The sequence below is a fragment of the Oenanthe melanoleuca genome, chromosome 4 (assembly GCF_029582105.1).
Source record: "Oenanthe melanoleuca isolate GR-GAL-2019-014 chromosome 4, OMel1.0, whole genome shotgun sequence".
NCBI lineage: Eukaryota > Metazoa > Chordata > Aves > Passeriformes > Muscicapidae > Oenanthe > Oenanthe melanoleuca.
The window spans coordinates 30,491,027-30,505,371 of NC_079337.1; the positions used below are offsets into that span (position 1 = coordinate 30,491,027).

Below are 14,345 nucleotides of genomic sequence, written 5' to 3' on the forward strand. Positions count from 1 at the left end.
ATTGTTACTTTAGGAAAGGTTCACTGCTGTTTGAAATTGTGTTTGTCACCCCTATGTTCTTGTGGCAGACTCGGGAAAAAACATGGAAAGGGGTTTGTTTCTTCTATATTTTAGGACATTCGAGGGCTATGGAAGCAGCTAGTTAACTTTGGCCATATGTATTAGTACAGCCTTAGGAATGCTTAGGTAGTGATGTGGTGCTCAAACCTGCTTAGAGTTGGGTTCCTAATTGCAAAGGCTTCTTGCCACTGAATGTGGTGTTCCGCTGGCAGAGATTGCACCTATTGTCCATCTGAGTGCTCTTTGGAGGGCTGTGATATTCCACTGCCATGCCTCACCTGAGCTCTGTTTGGAGTTGTTTTTTATGTTAAGAGCGAGTCGTCAGACTCAGGAGATAAGAGGTAATCTCTGATGAGGAATGTGCATACCTTTAATGTCTGATTTTGGAGACAACACGTGATTTTAAGCTGCTGTGAAGGTATGCACTTGGTTTGAGAACAAATGTCCTTTGCTCAGGAGTTGATAAAGCAGTATCTTGTTAAGATTTGGTAAATGGATGGCTGTCATATGCTCAGTCTAAATTAGTATGCAAATCAACTGTTAAGTTTTTACATATCAAGAACTGGTTAAAAGTTTATAAAAAATGATGCTTAAGAACTAGGTCAAAATACTTTTATGAAACCAAGGATGTGTATTTTATTATACAAGAGGAATTCAGTGTTATACCTCTAATGTGTTTAACTTGCACTGAGCAAAGCATGTGACATATGGTCCTGCTCTGGAAAGACTATGGAAAAACCTCTTTCCTTTTAATATGGGTTGGATTAAGATTCTGAGAGGCTGCCTGCTGTTGTCCTGTGGACAGGGTTTTCTTGTGTCGGTGTGTTTGGATTCTCAATCCTGCAACACTTGCTGTTGGTCCTTTGGAACTGTACCACCTGCTGACTTGTAAATGTCCTTCTTTGTTGGGGCTTCTGGGGAGAGAAATGAAGATAACATATGGAGGGACGTTTTTGAACTTCAGCTGTGACATGACAGCCACATATCTCACTAGCAGTTTGTAGAAATTAAAGTCTAGTTCAGTAGATCGTTAGCAGGCCAGCCTAGAGCAGTCACTGCTATTGTGATACATTGTGTTCTTAACTGGTCACAAAAAATAACTGGCAATATCTCGGCCTTTATGGTTGTTGGTAGAGTTACTGAAAAATATACAGAGCCAGCAAGTCAGGGAACAGAGTATGTGGCAGATCAGCTGAATTCGCAGCTTCCAGCCTTTTCAGAATCTCCTCTTTGTGATAGCCAGTGAAAATCACGTCTGTGTGACCAACTCTGCAATCTGTGGTACAAATGCAGTGTTTAAGGTATGGACCTGGCTATTTGACAAACGGTGTAAGTGTAAGGTCTTGGGGTTGAGCTATCTGATGGATGCCTTCAGCAGGTGTGAGGAGATGAAAAGGATTTCAAAGAGCTGAGAAAGAGCTATCTAGAGCTGCTAATGGGGGATATTTGAGAAGGGTGGTTCCAGATTCTCTCCTATGATTTAACAGTACAGCCAAACAGGCTGAATGGTTTGTTCCCACCAGGAGGGATTTTTTTAGGGGCTGGCAGAGTGAAGTTTAACAGTGTGACTTCTCTTGTGTTCTTTAAACACTTGTGAGATTCCTGATCATTTTCCCTTGCGGATGCTGTGCCAGGTAAGATTGAACCACTCAAGTCCTTCTAAGGCAGTGATGTTACTTAAGCTGCAGCTGCTCTGTGTCACTGCACCTTAACAGGCAGAGCAGAGCAGATGAGCTGAACCCAGCTGGGTGCCTGCATGACTTCTGCTTGTTGGACTTGGACCACTAAAGGGTCACACCATAAGCCCAAGACAGAGAGGAGACAGCTGTGCCAGGTGGGCTTTGCTCACTGAGGTGTGAGATGCTTTCCCAGTGCCTGAGAGAGCATCTTAATCTCAAAAGTGGTGGTCACATCCTTCCAGAGCTGACATTACTCCTCTGTGTAAAGGAGGCAAACAAACAACTAAAGTTCTCAAGTACTTTCCACAGAATAATCACCAACCCATTCAGCAATGGAAGGGCACTACCTAGTGTTTTGCATCTGGTTTTATGGTACTTGGAGCTGCATTTACCTTGCAGTGCGATGGCCTGAGAGGGGCCAGGCTTCACCACCATGATCCTACAGAAGCTTGACCTTTGTGGATGTTTGCCCATTTGAAGTGCAGATTTCTTAGGTGATTGGTGTTCTGCTCTAAGAGTAAAAATGTGTGCTGAAGTCAGATCAAAGCAGTGTCCCCAGAAAGCCCATCTGAAATACAGAAATCAATTCAACCCTGAGTAATACTCAAAAAAGCAAACCTGGAACTTACATCCCTCTCAGAATTCTACATTGCTTATAGGAAGAGAAAAAAAAACCCACAAAAAAATCCCAGAAGGTGATAATTTGGAGTTATTAAATACAGTCTCTGTTTCAGAAAATACCTGAGCTAAGAAATAAAATCAGGCTTGACGATTATTCTGTGGAAAGTACTTTAGGAGTGTTTAGTTGTCTGTTTGCCTTCTTTACAGAAATCAGCAATGCCAGCTCTGGAAGGATGTGACCATTGGTAACTTTTGTGATTCATTTTTGTGTGAAGAATGATTTGACATGCAAATATGTACTTCAGTATCATAATTTGCCTGATAGCCTGGGAATAATTTTCATGCGACCTACTGTTGATGCTTCAAGTAAGATTTATATCTCTTGGAAGCAGTGCTCTGAAATATGCTGGAAATGTAGCTGCTGAGAAGAAAAAAGCACATGACTCTTGGCTAACTTGTGTGTTTAACTTCTGGGAAAACTCTGTCTGTCTAAATGAATTTTAATGCTTTCTTTAAAAACATGAATATAAAGGATCTATATTGGGATATAAACTTTTGAAATTAATTGTGGTGTAATATTTTCTCCCTCTTATGATTTTCTTCTATCTGCTTTTTTAAAATTCATAAATATGAAGAAACTGAACAACATTATTTCCAATTAAAAAAACCCCAAACTTTCAAAATCAAAAAGAAATAGTTCAGTTTTACTTCAGCAAATACCCACTGTTGCCTTTGTGGTTGGAAAGGGGAACTTTATTTTTGTTTTGTTTGTTTCGTGTTTTTGCTTTGGTTGGTTGTAAGCCAGTAATATGAAATGATTGTAAGCCAGCCACAGAAAACAAGTCAGTGTATTTTCTGGTGATTATAGTACTACTGAGATATTTTCGTAGTACGTTCTGGCAGAGCACAGTTCTCAACGCGTGCAGTTCCTTTTGTTTCTGGATGTGAGTTGTCATGGTAGTCAGCCAGGAGCTGCAGCCTGGAGCTCCTCATGGCTGAAGCTCAGCTCAGTGGTGAGAAGTAGCCTCTGGAGGAGTGGTCAGGGTCTCCCCTAGCATCATGGGCTTCTAGAAAACTCCAGTTTACAAAGTGGAGGTGGCCCTGATGCTCTGGGTAGTTCTGAAAGGAGTATATTGCTGCCTGGGTTGGGAACTGATTTTTTCTTGATGAGGATGGAGCTTGTGTTTCTGGGTAGTTTTGGGGTTTGTTTGGTTTTGGTTGGCAAGGGAGAAAATGCACAAACCCGAGGGTGGAGTGTGATGACATTCAGCACTTGGGACAGTGCTGAAACCCCCATTTCATTGCTGGACTGCTCCTTCCCAACAACACAAGAAGGCTTGTTCCAAGGTGTTGTTTTAAAAGCAAGGTATAATGCAGAGAATTATTAACTGAGAAGTTAAATATGAGCATTTGGGACTGTTACAGCTTCAGGTGCAGACAGATGATTGCAGGTAATTGTGCAGAGGTGGCTTACTGGGTTATCCTTTCATCAGCTCAGGCACATTTCTGCCTTGTCCTGGTACTGAATTTACAATTTGTTCATTATGGAAAGCTTAAAGTATTCACAGGAGCAATTACTACGTATCAGCTGATGAAAGGCACCTCTTCTATGTCACTGTGACATTTTTCTTATGATTGGGAATACTGGCCCCATTTAACACATCTCGTCCACCTTGTGTTCATCCACCATGGATACCAGTATGCTACAAAGTGTACAGTGTTGGGATTTTTTAATGATCACAACACTTTTAATGATGCATTTGAAGAAGGAATAGCTGTGGCTGTGATGTTGAAGTACCAGGACCTAGGCTTTACAGAAGCTTAATTTTTTTCAGAAAATAGATATGCCCTTGCTCAGTATAAGGGAGTTTGTATGATTGTTTCATCTAGGTCAAGTTTGCAGTGATGTGCTTCTTTCGTGGCAAGTTGTTTGACTGGCTTAGTTATTCCTAGGTTGTGTCAACTATAGTCCTTGTGAGTAACCTGGTATAATGGATATTAACCTGCCTACTTTGATATCTGTAGACTAATTAAGCACTCTTAAAAAGCCCCCCAAACCCACCATTAAAGTATCTGAAAACTGTCACAATCTTGCTCTCACAGCTCTTGGGGAATCCTCTAAACACAGCTTACTACTGGCCCTATTTTTGGAAGGAAACCTTAGATGATCCACCATGGTCGTCTTTTTGTAGCCAACTTAGTTTTGTGATGCTGATGTCCTTTAAAGTGCTTCTGCCATCACAACTTGGTGCCAACCTGGAGTTACTTTTTGACTATGAACTCCAGGACATTTGTGTATTACTTCACTTTTCCCTTTTCAGTTCTTGATTCTTTTTTAAAGATTTTTTTTTTTTTAATTGAAAGCTGCCAATGATTATAGTACTGTATTTTTGAAAAAATTTACATAAAATTGGTCTCTGCTACAAGTAGTTGTTTAAAAATAAGTATACCACCATGTTTAGCAGCTGATCTATTTGTTAGTGCAAGATTGATTTTTGTTTAATAGGATACTGAGTGTTATTTCATATAGCTAATGAAAAGTATGGGATAAATAACCCTATCTCAAAACAATTTGAAACTCTATTTAGCATTAAAAAAACCTCTCTGCAACAAAAGATATGAATATTTGTGCAATGAATGTGAAAATGGATTTAGCAGTCTTAATGCAAATCTCAACTACTGGCAATAAATATTGAAAAGATGCAAAAAGACAACTCCATATATTTTCAATGGTGAATAATTGAAATGCCATTTATAAGTATGGACTGTGCTGTCAGTAGAAGCAATCTTTTGTGGTGGAACTGTTTTTCTTCCATTTCGACATGCGATCAACCTTTGGATTTCTGACTGCAGAACTTGGTCTTTTGTGTTAAGCATTTAATTGTCTGACTTCTGAGAGTCCAGAAAGCAGAAAAGAAATGCACTGCACTACCCTGTAATTTCCTATGCTCATTAGTTAGCTCATGGACTTCTATGGCATGGCAGGCTTTAATTTCGTGTCTACCCTTTCCATGTTCATCCCCTCATCTTATGGGATGATTATAATAATGAATGTCTTAATTTTTTTTTCCACTTTATTCTGGTGAAAGCTCTGTGACCAGCAGGATATGTTGAATCAATTGTACTACTCTTGAGACAGTGTTAAAAGTCTGTTTGTGTGGGTGGGTCGCTGAACCTTCCAAGTCATTTTTGTACACTTCCAATTAGAAAAAAAACAATTCTGAAAGGCAGAAATGAGCATGTAATGAAATTGTCTTTTGAGGGAAGCTCTTTAGAAATAAAATAGTTCACAAAAGAAATAAAGTATCTTTTAAAGACAGGAAAGCTGATTTCCCCGCTGAAACATCATATTTCTCTGCAGTTATTTTACTGTGATCCTGTGGTGTTTCTCCAGCATCTGACATGGAAGCAGTAATTCAGTTCAGTCTTTGGAAAAGCATGTTTCTGTTTTGTACTGGGACTACTTCTAGGAAAATGGAATTTCTCCTTTTTCTTTATGGGGTTTTGGAGTTATTCCTGATGAGCTTCATGCATGGGTTTCAGATTAAAATCGCCTGTTCCTTGTGTTTCTAATCCAGTTTAAAAATTCCACCTGTAACCCAGAACTCCCCATGGTGGAGTTCAAAATAACAATTTTTGTGTGTCAACAACTCTTAACAAGATCAATACGGTATCTCTTTTCCACTGCCTCAAGGAAGTGAAGGCTTGGGTTGGCTGGATGGCCTTCTGGTGAAGGCTGATTCCCAAGTTTAGGCATGCCTGGTTGCTGTGGAGTGATGTTTTGTCATGAATTCCCCAGGATATAATGCATGTTAGTTGCGATCAATGCATACAAGTTAAGATGGTAAGATTTTTCAGAACTTTCAGGTAAATTTACAAAATTTATGTTCTTCCTTAAGGAATGGCCCATGGAATTTCATTCATGAAAGTACCAATGAGGGCCATTAAACATATGTAATTTCACATAAATATTTAATTTCTTTTTGTATAGTTGCCAATTCAGCATCAGTAAATTATTTCCAATAACTTAGGCTTTAGTTTATTTTAAGCCATGGATCTTTATATACAATAGTAAGAATGGCTTGTAGAGAAATATTTTTGAAGCTTGCAGTAAAGGTAAAAAGAAAAATTTACTTTAAATTGGTAGTATAATAGGTTGGATAATGCCAGGCTTTTACCGTGTGGCAGCACCCTCACCTGAATTTTAAGGTCCTGGTGTAAGAAAAAGAATGTTAAAAATTTGCAGACAAATATTCTTTTTAATCTCTTTATGGCTCAGTGATAAGTGTGTACATACCTGGGCACGTTCCTGCACAGCAGTTATCAGTGTGTTCAGGTTTTTTTCCACTGCTGGCACACTGGAGGTAAAGATGAAATATTCATCTTCATGTGTATATGGCAGTGACTTTGGTATCAGCAATACTGGATTTTTCTGTCACTGTGGAAGTCAGTTTTTGTGGTTTGCTCCTGTATTTTGCAGGTCACTATTTGCAGAATATGAGCTCACCCTTAGGTGAGTGTTTAGTCTCCCTCAGGTCTCGCCTTCAGAGGGAGGTTTGGCAGGGGTAGCTGATGAGCTGCCCTGCCCTGCCCTGCCTGCACACCTTGCTGTCTCTGAAATGACCTGTCATCTCCTCAGCTGCTCTGGGTGACAGCCTGGCATTTCAGTGTGAACCAGATGTGAGCAAACCTACATGGGAGTGGCCAGAGCTCTTCCAGGCATATGGAAGTTTTTGTGTAAGCCGGGTGGGATTGATGTTGCTGTAGTCCAGTCTTTCTTTTGGTGACTGCTGTGGCCTCGATGAGCCAGTACAGGCAGCCAGACAGGCCAGTGCTAAATCAATAGCAGAGGAAAAAAAGAAGAAAAGTGCTTGGTATAGCTACCCTAGCTGAGACTCATGTGGTTTCAGGTGCTGGTTGTGTGAAGAAAAGGGAAAAAGACGGGATCCTACAGCTACAATGAAAGAGAGGCAGGACTTCAACAACCTGGGTTTGGATTGTTGCTCTTTGGATTCATTGCTCAATAAGAAGAAAAAACTTGGCACTGCTGCTGTTGTTAGTACATCACAATTTGGGGAGGTCCCAGTCTGAGCTAAAATAACTGTTCAGTCAGCCATACAGAAATGCCTCTCTTCCTGCCAGCAGTTTCATGGTCTGTTGAAACCCGTGAAAGACTTGGAGGTCCCACCTCCTCCAGGCTGCAGGAGAGTTGCCTCCCTGACCTTGACACTGGGGATCATGGGTCTGTGCTGCCAAGAGAGCAGCTCCAAGTTGGGTCCCTGTGAGCAGGTGCTCACCCTGGGGCTGGGGAGGTGGCAGGAATCAGCATGGAGGGACCAGGTGGGGCCTCCTGTTTTCACTGCAGTGAAACTTGGGCTTGGCGTGGGGTCTGGAGTGGCCACATGAGATGGGGAGCCTGGTTCTCCTGGTGGTTGGCTGAGTGTGAACTAAAGATAGGTTGTTTTTAAGAGATCAGCCTTTCAAAATACTCAATTACTCTCAGCAAGCAGACCTTTTTGAGCCTCAGGTGAATATTAGGTGCTTTGAAAAGTTACGTTTTTTTTCTATCCTTCAAGACCGTGAATCAAGTCATTAGCTTGTTTTTTTATTTTTGCCTTTTGATTTGAAAGAAACCAAACTATTATGAGATGAAAGCTGCTCTCTGCTTGTTTGCCACATCACAGAAATGACTGAATTTCTTACTTGGAGAGCAGTGAATTTCTCAGGATTTTGCTTAACTGTGACAAGGGATGAATAGTCAAGCTTGGCCTGTAGTTTCATACCTTAATGCCAACCAGGACTGAAATCAGTGTAAGTTTGCATTTTTTAGAGAGGTTTAAGTTTTTCTGTCCAAAATAGCAAGTTTTCACATCTCTATCATCTTAATAAAGTAAAAAATGTCTTCATTAAGCTAGTATGAATTTGGGGCCAGCATTCTGGTTTGGGTTTCTCTGGCTTTTGCAAATGGCAAACATGTTTGAAGCACAAATCAAATGGATAGAAAGTCTGGGCATAAACATAGACAGATTTTTATTAGAATGGAGAGCAGAGGTAAGGTTGCAGACCAGTATGTTTCTGCAGATCTAATTGAAGTTGAGCTGTGTTAAAACTTGAGTGTCTCTGTTTTGTTTCAATGTACAGTCAGAACTTTAAAATGATCCATCTGACACCACAGAAACAAGTAAATTAAGAAATAACACTGAATTAAACAAATTTCATGCTGCTTCCCACACAGCAACCTAAGCATATGACTTTGGCTGCAGTACAGATTTAAGTGTAGATTAGATTTCAGTCTTTTAGCTTTCATTTAAATAAAAACATGCTTTAAAATCTGCACTAATTTGTGCTTTGCATTTAATTTTTGGGTTTGGAGTTTCCATTGAGATATTTTTTCTTTCAAGCTGTTGCCACAACCTTTGTGTACCAAGCCTTTGCATGGCTTCTGCCTTTTTTTTTTTTTTTTTTTTTTTTTTTTTTTTTTTTTTTTTTTTTTTTTTAATTTCTGCTGGCTGGATAAAAGTAGAAGGCAGAAAGCTGGTAGTTCCTCCGTGATTTTGGATAAATGGTCCTTCCTGTAGCAGAATATTGAACCAGTTGTGGTGGTGCTGATTAGCGTTGCTCCTCTTGGAGTGTTCAAACTCTTACAAAGTTGCGTTCGAAACAGTGCAGGGAGAAGCTGGAGAGAATGGCTCTCTCTGAGGTTTCGGTGGCTCGCTCTGCCCTCCGGTGGTTATTTGGGTGCACGCCTTGTGGAAACAGCACCCAAGGAAGCATCTGTGCCTTTGTCACTTGCCTACTTGTACATACCCTGTGCATTAGCTAGAGGCAGCTTTCAGGGACACTGCGAACTGGCAGAAATGTTTGTGTTAGTCACAGTGGGCTTAAATTTAGCTGCTGCTTCAAGGGTTTTGCTTAACTAGTTGGCATAAATCGTGTAGGCGTGTCATGTCCTTTAAAGACAAAGTTCTCTTCCTTAGAAATTTGGAAGTTTAGCTTTTGTCAAGTGTCTTGAATATCAAAATCAAAAACTTTCATAGCTTACATGTCTAAGTTTGTTTGTGTGTGTGTTATTTTTGTTAAATGGTTTCATTTCAAGCACTTGGAATCTGCTTAGGATATTGCAGTATTTGGCACTGATGTTTCCAAAGGACTCTTGCATTCTGTCAATTCACTTTGAATTAAGAAGTTGAAACAGCTATTGGTGTTCGATAATGAGTATTTCTGCCAAGCAAGCACAGTGTAATTTTTCCTGAGATAAATGGAAAACTGATGTGACCTAACAACAATAACTTGACATTCAGATTTTATTCTTTTTTAATTGCCTTCCTCTTCTTCAGTGCTGCAGGCTGACTGAAAGTGTGTGCAGAGCCTACTGACCACGCATGAATTTATATTTGCTCTTTTGACTCTACTGTAGTTTTTTGTACTTTGCAGTATTATGGAGAAGTTGGTTGAAAGGGGTTTTTTTTGTTCTTTCAATTTCAATGCCCAACTTTTGGTGCTAGAGGGAGCTGTTCCCTGCCAGACGCCTCTGGGAAGACTGCTTAAAGAATGAGCAGCAGCTCACTTTGGAACTTGTCGGAAACATCCAGTGCATGGCAGCTGAGATGTTAGAATGCTTTCTTGCTGTCCTTCTTTTATTTTTTTTTTTCCTTCCGAGTCAAAAAAAGCCCCTCACCTTATTTATCTCAGTAGTGAGGTATCTTTAGCCAGCAACTATGATGGAAACAAAAGTAAAGACTTCATTAATTGTACTTTTTTCTTCCTTACCTCTCCCTTTTATTAGAGTTCTTTACATTTTTTTGAACCTCTTTTTATTTTTCTTTTTTTTTTTCTTTTTATTCAAGGACATCCACCATCTGGGGTTCCTCATCTGTGGACCTATGGGATGTTGTACTTGCAAATATTTGACAAGTATGCTTGTATTTTGAAAGGGAATTACTTTAAAAGAAAGAGTTCACTAAGCATAACTTGTTGCTTGTGAAGTTGGTCAGAATGACTTAAGGCTGGGCTGGATGAGATTTTGAATCACCTTATCTGGTGAAAGTAGACCCTGCCCATGGCAGGAGTGTTGGAATGATGATCTTTAACATTCCTTTTAACCCAAACCATTCTATGGTTCTATGACTCCTTTCCTTGATTTAGTGCATTCCCCCTGCACTGAGTCACTTCAGCTGCATTTCTCTCAGAACACAACCTGTGTTCATCACTGCTTTGTTCATCTGTGGGGTTGGTCACTAGGTTTGTGTCACCCATCAGTTTTGGAAACCACATGCCCGTGGGTCCACTTTTGGGTCTGTAAGCTAGCATCCTTAATGGTTCTCTATTCTTCTGTGAATACTTTACAGCAGATAGTCTCTGCCATTCCAGAGAAACCTCCGTGCAAGATGGTGGCAGAAGGTTACTCTCCTTTTTTCTCTGCTTGTTGTTAGAGAGACTTGCTGAAAATGAGTTAGGGCAGCATTTTTCTGGCCAGGCTCTTTCCCATGTAAGATGCTGCTATGAGCATCTGATCCTCAGTGGTCCCCTCCCAAGTTCCCAGGGCAGCTGTTGGCGTGTGCCGCGGCGCCCGGCGCGTCTGGCTGAGCAGCAGCGGTGCCACGGGGACTGTCTGGCTTGCATCTCGCCCTGCCGCCAGCACAGGGCTCCCGGGGGCCTCTGCTCACCTCCAGCCAGTCTGCCGAGTGAGCAGGTCACTGACTGCAGCAGACACGTCTTTCACACACTTCAATTTTATAAAAAAAAGTAAAAAGACGAGCCACTACTGTATTTTCTCTTCAGAGCCTTCTATGTGCAGAGTCCCTCCATCCCAATACATGCATAATTACTTCTGTCTTTGATGTGCCCTTTTCTCTTCGAAGGACCAAGGCCTCTAGAGGGCAAGGGAACAGAAGGGCCAAAATTGAAGTGAAATTGCAGCACTTTGGCGTGTGTGTTTCTTCTGCTTTTTCAAACTGAGCATATGCCTTTTCCACTGTGAGAAAAAGACATGCTTTTTGTTATAGAATGAGTGGTATCTATTTAGCCTTAGCCACTGAGTGTAACTGCCGGTATCTTTTCTGATCTGTACCATGGTTTTAACAAGTACGGCATGTTTCTGCACTTAATGTATTTAACAGGATTTTCTTTTTCTTTCTTAAATTCAAGTTCTCTCTGCGATGTCAATTCTTTGTCTTTGCCCACAGAATATTCTTTCATTGTGTCTGAAAACAAGTATTTCTGTACTTTTTAGGCAATTTTAGATTCACATGTATTTCACAGTGATCAACCTTTCATATATTTCTAACTTGGATATATTCCATTACTTGAAAAACATCTCACAGTAAGTTACGAGAGTTGTGTTGGTGTTAGTTGATTCTCAACTTTGTCAGCCTCAGCTAGTGGTTGTGGACTGTTGCTCTGATTTTTAATGAATTATGTATCATACTTTGTCTCTCAACTACCAAGTTCTAAAATAAGAAAAAGGATGATAAAACAGCACGAAATCCATGATCCAAAGTTAAATCACTCTAAATAGAGGTTGCTGGCTTCACTGAAGCTTTCTCTTAAATGCTGTAGTTATTTTGTGTATAAGTAGAGCAAAGCCTCTAGCCTGGCATTAGTGTTTCCACAGTTGCGTTTTAGGATGTTTTAGTCTTGGATGTTGTTTTCATATCTTTATTAATGTTTTGTCAGCTGAATATTGGAGGTCCACTGTGGTTGAATGTAAAACTTCGCCATATTATGAATAGGATCATATTTGGTTTTTCTTATTATCTCATGCCAATAATTTTCTGTTCATGACAGCTTTTTTTTTTCTCATTTAAGATTGTTGTTTATCTTCCGTTTGAAGAGGATACATTTTAGAAATATCTCTGTACAATGGGGTATTTTGTTAGACTGTGATGTACCTTTTTTTCTTTTCTCCTGAACAAGAAAATACTGATTTCTTATGACCTTGCTTTACAAAGTAAATAAAAGTTTTGAGGATGTTGGCTTTAGAAAGCAGGACTGTGATAGCTGCAAGATAGTTCACTGTAATTCTGGACTAGGCTTGTTTCCTAGACATAGAGTAATGACAGCAGAAGCAGAAAGGATTCTGTATTTGACATGGACATGCTATCATTCTTCCTCATGTGAGGTTCCAGATTATAATCAAAGGTGTTCCTGCAGTTTGCCTCTAACCTCCTGGAAGTGTCCCTACTACCCCTGTTAAGAGAGCTTTGGATGCTTTTAAAACCAGTATTTTAACAGCTTGTACCAAACTGAGAATAATAAAAATGTTTTCCTTATTTTTGTAGGACTTGGAGATTGTGTATTCATATTTACATGGAATGGAAGCATTGTCTAATCTGAGAGAGCATCAGCTAAGGTATGGTACTTTGTCATTAAAAACCATGTATGTTAATGCACTAACAAGGCAAAAGAACAGTAATTTTGGTAACCATATACTAGTCTTGTGTACCCTACCTCAAACTGCCTGTCACTGCGTTCTTCCTTCCCTTCTTTATTTTTCTAACGCTTCCTCCTTGTATGTCTGCCTAGTGTATCTCTATTTGTTCTATCTATTTCCATCTATTATGATGGAAATTTGTTTTGTTTTCATACTTCCAGACAAGAAATTAATGCTTTACATACAGAGTACAAGCCCATATATTGATGAAATGATTTATGTACTTTAGTAGTTATGAGAGCAGAGTCTGTTTTTCAGCTTCTGTTTCAGTTTGTACTTGCTTTTGTGTGGAAATTTTAGATGCATTATGTATAACACATGCAAATAATACTTAGTAAAGATATTTGACAAATGTCATCCACACTTTTTATTAAAATGCTTCATGTAGCAAATGAATTCAAGTCAAGACTTTCCTGACAGCTTCCTATTTTTTTAAAGACTTGTGTTTGTTTGGTTTTTAAGTAATTGTTTCAGTTGTCCTCCCACAAGCATCTTACAGCAGAGGTTTTTAAGAGTATTTGGACATTAGTGGGAGACTGGCAGCTACAGAAGGAGGCCAGCACATCTCTGTGCCTTGTGGGTAGAGGGGGTGAATTACTGGTGTTTTATATCCTGAGCTTTGACAACATTTGACACATCTGAAGATGCTGAAGCAACTTTGATTTGATTAATGCTGGTTTAGGTTCTAATTTCTGGTCTCTTGCTTCGTCATTCTGTGGGAGTCCACATTCCCAAGCCAATATTCTGTAATTTGGAGAAAATAAAAGGTGGGGTTTTCTTTCTGTAAAGTGCTAGAGAGATACATTTTGCAATGTGAATGTTAATTTCAAAGCAGTCTCTGTAATTACATTTGCTTTGGAAGGAGGTGATGGTTACATTCAGTATTTTGTGTTATGTTGTTATATGCAATACTTTTAGCACGTGAAGTTTTGCATAGTTGAAGTTGAACTGATGTTAAGTTGTTTACAAAGATCAAAGTGTGCACATATGGTTGTGTGGTATGTTGATGTGTGCTTCTTGGCTTCCTGTGCAGTATGAGGTTCTTGCTGAGGAATGTGTGGAACTCATTCTCCCAGCATAGCGAATTCCTCAAAGAGAGCTTCTGTTTACAGTACCATACATGGAAAAGGCTGGGCTCTTGGCAGATGTTGGACTGAAAGCTTTTATAATATCCTTTAGGATACAGCTCTTCTTGTGGCACTGGAATGCCACAAAACCCTCTGAGATTCATTAAAACCGAATGTATTAAAAGCAGCCTTTAGTAGTGAATAGCTTACCATTTGGCTTGCTGGTGATCTCATCTGTAATTTATTGCATTTGTTGAGGAAGTGGATAAAGATCACAGTTGAGTGACTGAGCAAAAACTGGATACTGCTATTGATCAGAACTAATTCTATGCTTCAAATATTTGAGAAGCAATCTAGTTTGTACTACTTGGTTGCTGTAGTTTCTAACTGTTTGCTGCAACACAAAAATTGAAACGCTTGGTTACCTTCTGTTAAGAGGCATTTTCTCCCCTATTGCTGTCCTAATAATGGGACAAAAATGCTGTA

The 14,345-nt window shown here is 39.7% G+C and overlaps 1 protein-coding gene across 6 annotated transcripts in view; it reads left to right on the top strand.

Moving 5' to 3' along the window:
- RAPGEF2 (Rap guanine nucleotide exchange factor 2) overlaps positions 1-14,345 on the top strand; it is a 185,249-nt gene that overhangs the window by 43,966 nt on the left and 126,938 nt on the right. For all 6 annotated transcript variants that reach the window (XM_056490300.1, XM_056490302.1, XM_056490307.1 and 3 more), the window contains exon 2: positions 12,641-12,711. In XM_056490300.1, coding sequence (XP_056346275.1) covers positions 12,641-12,711 — 71 coding nt within the window. The remainder of the gene's footprint in view (positions 1-12,640; positions 12,712-14,345) is intronic.